The sequence below is a fragment of the Emys orbicularis genome, chromosome 13 (assembly GCF_028017835.1).
Source record: "Emys orbicularis isolate rEmyOrb1 chromosome 13, rEmyOrb1.hap1, whole genome shotgun sequence".
Taxonomy (NCBI): Eukaryota; Metazoa; Chordata; order Testudines; family Emydidae; genus Emys; species Emys orbicularis.
The window spans coordinates 11,641,119-11,647,617 of record NC_088695.1 but is presented as its reverse complement, the minus strand read 5'-3'; the positions used below and the strand labels follow the sequence as shown (position 1 = coordinate 11,647,617).

The following is a 6,499-nucleotide window of genomic DNA, read 5'->3' as shown; positions in this document are numbered from 1 at the left end:
TACCATATCATTATAAAATGAATCGAAGCGAAAACCGCGTATAGTCAAAATTACATTGAATTCAATGGCGGGCAGAATCGCCCGCACTACAGGTACAGTATTAAAATTGTTATTTTTCCTCTTTTTTTTTTTTGTTTTGTTTTTGCCGACCGTGTAAAGCTGAAATTGCGCATGTTAAATGCGCGTAAGATGCAACAGACCTGTATTGTAAAACTGGGCAACTATCTAGATGAGTTGATGTACCCCCTGGAACACCTCTGTGTAATCCCAGGGATACGTGTACCCTTGGTTGAGAACCACCACTTTAAAGAACAGGTTATCATGACTCCTCTCAATCACTGCTCCACAGAAGTTCAAAAAAAAAAAAAATGCCTCCCCAGCCTGACTAACTCTTCTTCCGCAGAAGGCGGGTGAATGGGACAGGACAACCAGATGGATTTCCCCCACAGACCCATAGAAGAGTCTGAAATCCCACAGAGCTGGCTGCTTTGGCATCTGCGGTCTGTGGTGCTCAGGGAAAGAGAAATAACACCTCCAAGAGGCTTCCATGAAAGCCCATTTTGATTCATTATTCACGACAAGAGACGCTGAGAGGTTGAGAAACTATGTTCTGCTTTATCATTTCCAAATGAGAAATACAAGCTAAACCCACCTCCCCAGCCAGGGCCCGGAGCCCAGCGCAGCGCAGTGCATTTCTGTCCCAGGCCAGCACCGTGCTGCTCCCAGCTCCCGCGGGCACCAGGGAAAGAGAAACAAGTTAAAGCTGGTAGAAAAGCACAGACAGTCCGTGCGAGACGCCGGGATCCAGTCACAAGAGCAAATGCTCGGAGAGCAGGAAACCCCACAAGCTCAGGTTCGAGGGATGCAGTGTGGGGCGCGTGGGGTTCTCTCATTTGCACCCAGGACTCTGCAGTGGATGGGGGGGAGCTAAAATTTCAGGGTCCTCCTCTCCCTCTGGCCTCATTGATGGGGGTCAGCCTGGCTTCCGAGGAGCTCAGGCCTCGTGACTTCCCCGGCTTCCTTCTTGCATCTGCCCAGCCTCGTCCTCTCAGCAATGAGGAGACGCTGCCCTCTCCCCGCCTCTCTCCTCTTGGGGCGTCATTCATAGCCCTTTAGATTTCAGGGGTGTCTTCCCATGGCAATCATAGGACATTTCCTGTCTCTCTCTAGCCCCGCTGCAGCAAGCTCACAGTTCTCAGCATTGGCTGTCTGGCTGTCAACAGCGAAATGTGCAGTTTTCCAGCTCTGTACCCCTCACCTCCCACTCCATCTCCCTCCCAACTGTATCTCGCATTGTTGCAGGGATCAGGCAGTAACTTCCTTCTCCATTTCAGTCTCTGCCTCTGGGAGGGTAAATCTAGCACTCACCCTGTTTGTGCCGATACATATTGACAATTGGCATTGTTCAAACCACATGAAAATCTCACGATGGGGTAGAGGTGAAACTAAAATAGGAAAGAACTATTCTGGCAAATATTCATTTGCCTCATCACGTCTCCAATACACCTGAGCTACATCCTATCAAACCAAACTAATATCAAAGTACGTGACCCAACACCTTCAGGAAAGAAAACCCCACGATACAGGGTGGGCTACGAAACACTTTTACATTCAGAAAGTGAAATCCCAGAGAATCTTCAGATTCACAATCAGGAGAACAAATTGACTCATTTTCTTCTGAGCTGGCTAACCCTGCTTCCCTCAGCGCCTCCTCGCTATTCGGTTGTGTTAGTTACAAAATTTTAGCATCCTCACAACGAAACAGAAAAAAATAAATAAAACCAAAACCTTCCCCTCGACAAATGATCTGTACTTGGCTGTGAAAAGCCCAGAAGCCACTTTACCGATAGATGGAAACAGGGATTTAATCTCAGAAACCTCAGATCTGAATCCTCCCCCAACCCCAGCCCAGGTCGGTGACACTTTCACCTCCAGGAGTCTAATTTAGGATCAAAGTGTGATTCCTATGCATGGAGAGCCAGGGACATTGTGGTAAGTGACACTTTGGGAGGTGGAGGAGTAGAATGGGGACAGGATAAAATTCTCCAAGGCTTGGACAGAGGCTGCTGCATCAAGGATGGAGCGTGACAGTGACTGGGGAAGGAGGGAATCCCTCAGACTCACGCCATCGCTCTCAAACAGCACAGAACCTAAAACACTGCCTTTTACTACCCTTGCTCCAACTCTTCTAGAATCCATTTAATTCTCGTCTGTAAGAGAGAAAATGTACAAAAAGAAATGCTTGCCGGCACGGCCTGGATCGAGGTGAGAATAGCTGGGAGTGAGAGAATCTACCCCCAAAGGAGGAACTCCGTGACTAACAGTCACTCTGCTAATGGTGAGGATCAGAATGAATTAGATGCTCAGGCTCAGTCTAGGGTAGGATGAGTGGGGGAGGGTCAGAGGAGACGAGCTGGCTGATCCCGACCACAGACGGACGCTCAGAGGCTGATGCTGCGGAGGCAGAGGTGGGATCACCAGGCCTCCCACAAAAGGCCCTGTGGGAATCAGTCCCACTCAGTGGTGCTGTCTGAATGCAGAGGGGGCAGGGAGATGGGGAGAGGGGATGAGTGATGAGGCAGCACCTCTCTGCCCCTGTGCTCTCCCTCGCCTCTTATCCCATGAGCCCCAAACACTCAATAGCCCCAGCACCCAGCTCCCCCTGCTTCCCAGTTCCCTCAGCCCCAGCCATTCAATCCCCAGTTTCCTCCCCACAACCCATCGGCCTGGTCCCTTAACGTTTGATCCCCCAGAGCCCAGCGCCCTGGGGGATGTGGGGAGGGGAGGAGTTACCAGCCCCCAGGGACACTCCCCCTGCAGGGAACAGCTCCAGGTAAGTGGGGGAGCCCAGCCCAGGGGCTGGGAAGATGGGGGGTGGGGACAGGTGTCTAGAGTGAAGGTGGGGCCTGGCCCAAGGGTCCTTCTCCTCATCTCCATGGCAGGGGGATCCTGGCTGGGAGGGGAAGGGAGAGGGGGGAACTTCAGCCAGGCAGAGGGAGCAGCTGGAGGAGTTTCTCTCTTTCCCTTCCTCCACCTGTGGCCCGTCAGCTCAGCAGCAGGGGGGAGGAGCTGATTGGGGCTTCTCCTCCTCTGCCTGGGGTTTGCTTAGACCAGGCAGAGCCAGAGGGTCTCTGACCAACTGATGCTCGGCTGCTGTTGGATCCTCACCGCAGCGATGGGCAGCTGGATCCTTGGGAGCCAAATGCCCCTGATGTGTGTGGGAATGAGGAAATGGGTTTGTCACCATGGCCAGCCCTAGTTAGGGCCCTGAAAGAATTTCTCCCATGTGCGGAGGAGTCTCTGATGTCTGACATGGTGTTGGCTCCACTTGGAGCATTTTCCTTGCTAGCGACATCTCAGCAGTTTCTTCCCTGCACGGATTTGCTGTTGCCAGATACTAAGGGAAGCTTGCCCCACATTCAAGGTTTTTCTCTCTCATGTGGGTTCTCCAGTATTAAGTAAGGCCTGAGCTATTATTGAAGCTTTTCCCACAGTCCAAGCATTTATGGGGTTTCTCTATTTTGTGGATTGTCTGATGCGTAACAAGGGCTGATCTCTGAATGGAACTTTTCCCTCAACAGAGACACTTCTGGGGTCTCTCTTCCATGCTGGGGTCTCCTGATGAGTATTAAGGGTTGACTTCCTATTGAAACATGTCCCACTTACAGGTTCTCTCTCCCTCATGAATTCCCTGATGTTTAGTGAGGTTTGAACTGTGACTGAAGCTTTTCCCACAGTCCAGGCATTTATAGGGTTTCTCTCCTGTGTGGATTCTCTGATGTGTAATAACGGCTGAACTGACGTTAAACCGTTTCCCACAGTGGAAGCATTTATAGGGTTTATCCCCCGTGTGGGTTCTCTGATGCGTAACAAGGTTTGAGCTCTGACTGAAGCTTTTCCCACAGTCCAGGCATTTATGGGGTTTCTCTCCTGTGTGGGTTCTTTGATGTGCAAGAAGAGCTGATCGCAGATTGAAACATTTCTCACAGTCCAGGCATTTATAGGGTCTCTCTCCCGTGTGGGTTCTCCCATGTTTAATAAGGGACGAGCTGTCGCTAAAACTTTTCCCACACACAAGGCAGTTATAGGGTCGCTCACCCGTGTGGGTTCTCCGATGTTTAGTGAGGCTGGAGCTCTGACTGAAACTTTTCCCACAGTCCAAGCATTTATAAGGTTTCTCTCCCGTGTGGATTCTCTGATGTCTAATAACGGCTGATCTCACATTGAAGCTTTTCCCACAGTCCAGGCACTTATAGGGTTTCTCTCCCGTGTGCGTTCTCTGATGTGCAATAAGGGCCGATCTCACATTGAAACTTTTCCCGCACTCTAGGCATTTATAGGGTCTTTCTCCGGTGTGCAGTCTCTGATGGGTAATAAGGTGTGAGCTCTGACGGAAACTTTTCCCGCAGTCCAAGCATTTATAGGGCTTCTCTCCAGTGTGGTTTTTCCAATGCGTAATAAGGTTCGTTCTTACACTGAAGCTTTTCCCACAGTCGAGGCATTTGTAGGGTTTCTCGTCCTTGGGATTTGTCTGCTGGGCGGTGGTTTCCTTGGGATCTGTGCATCCTCCCCCACCTTGAATTGATTCATCCACTTTCTTCCTTGGCTGGTTTCCCAGCTGCCTCTCTGACCCATCCCGATTTCCCCAGGCTTCTCCCTGTTCCAAGCATTGGGAAAAATTCCCTTCAGCTCCTCTCAGAAAGGCCCTCTCTGGTTCCACCTGCCAATTTACCTCCTTGTTCTCACTCAGGGTCTCATCACCTGTTGGGAGAGAGAGAAAATCCAGACAGGAGTCACTGTCTGTGCCGGGGAGAAAGGAGAGAATGGGGAATAGCAAAGAGAGAAAACACAACACAGTAACTGCTGGGGAGACTGAGAAATTGAATTCTGCCTCCACATCCCACCCAAACACTCATAGAGGAGTAAAGTTGGGAAGGAAACTGCATACAGCTAAAGGATGGGTGGGAAGCTGTGAGTGATATCTGTCATGGTGAGGCACGACTTGTCAATTACAGCCCTGACCTGGGTGAGATGGGGCAGACCTGGAGGAGCTCGTTCACAGCACATCTTTGGGAGTCTCGACTTTTTCCTTCACTCACCACACAGTTTCTATGTCCGTTTCACCGACGCCTCACCTGTGTGGGTGACTCGCATGACCTCCTTTTTCTCAGAGGCCTGGAGATCCAGGACCCACGGCTCTTCCCCTCGTTCCAGCCGGGCGATCAGCTCAGGTTTGGGAATGGGAAATCCTGCTCGGGGCATGAAATCAAACAAGATCAGGGTGCGTGGAGTACTGGGAGAGTATCTGTCACAAGGAACATTCCCTGAGTTTAACCTGCCCCGTGCGCTGTGCTGGGAGCATGACTAATCTGAACAGATGGGAGCATGATCACTGAGCACCCTTGAGAGAAGCAGACATTGGGGGTGGGAGACCATCCCCTCACTAGGAGTTTCCAGGGTCTGTGCACTCTAGGGGATTTGCTGATGCAGACACAGCTCTGGGGTTAAACCCCTGCCTAGTTCTAAACCTCCAAAGCCCTCCCCATGGATGGAACTAGTCCTGGGAAAGGAGACCAACAGGGATTCTGCATGTGAGTTAGAGTTAATAGAGATAGGACAATACATGGCTTCTGCCCCCTTGAAAGCTGGAGGGATGGGGATGAATTAGCACGTCCGTTAGGTTTACGACTCCCTGACCGCTTTGGAGGGGACAGAGATGCAAGTCTCTCTCACACTGGAGCTGTGGACTATGGGACCCATTCCCCTCTAATCTAACTGACCAGGGAAGAACCTGACCAGATTCACACGCAGACCCCACGGCTTCTAATAGCTGAGAGGACAGGAATCCCTTACCCAATGAGGTCACCGTCTCATAGTTCTCCTGCATGACGTCCCTGTAGAGGGCTCTCTGAGCGGGATCCAGCAGAGCCCCCTGCCCCTCAGTGAAATACACAGCCACCTCCTCGAAGGTCACCGGCATCTGAAACAACAAGAGTCCCCCACTCAGCCCCTGCTGCCCCAGCCACTTTCTCACTACTCACATAAGAGGAAGGCAAAAAAACAGAAGCTTTCGGAGGACCAGAGTAGCAGAATCCCACCCCCACCCCGCTCAGAGCAGCCAGGAGGCTTCAGGGGGTGGGGAGAAGGTGAGAGCGCCTTGTCCCCCCAGCAGCTGGAGGAAGGCAGAGTCTTCTTATTTACCACATGCCTACCAGCCACAGGCTGATACAGGAAGCAGAGCTCTGAGCAGGGGACAGGGACAGGAATCCCAACAGCTTCCTTTCTGTATTTGGGGGGAAAACAGACGATACAGTCTCATCATATACACTCTTTCCATTCCACTAGTATTTCATGAGGATGTTTAACAGAAGCCACTAAAGCTAGACATTTTTTAATTAGCAGATCCAGATAACTTGCATCCAAGAATTTTAAAAGAGCTGGCTGAGGAGCTTGCCAGACCGTTAATGTTGATTTTTTAATAAGTCTTCAAGTGCTGAGG

At 51.0% G+C, this 6,499-nt stretch overlaps 1 protein-coding gene across 1 annotated transcript; it reads right to left on the bottom strand.

Moving 5' to 3' along the window:
- Positions 1-3,544: 3,544 nt before the first annotated feature.
- Positions 3,545-5,980, bottom strand: LOC135888406 (zinc finger protein 501-like). Its single transcript, XM_065416214.1, has 3 exons — positions 5,854-5,980; positions 5,136-5,252; positions 3,545-4,761 (listed from the first exon to the last, which is right to left on the bottom strand). Exons 1-3 carry the CDS (start codon positions 5,978-5,980, stop codon positions 3,644-3,646), a joined length of 1,362 nt encoding a protein of 453 aa, XP_065272286.1. The 3' UTR covers positions 3,545-3,643.
- Positions 5,981-6,499: the final 519 nt, after the last annotated feature.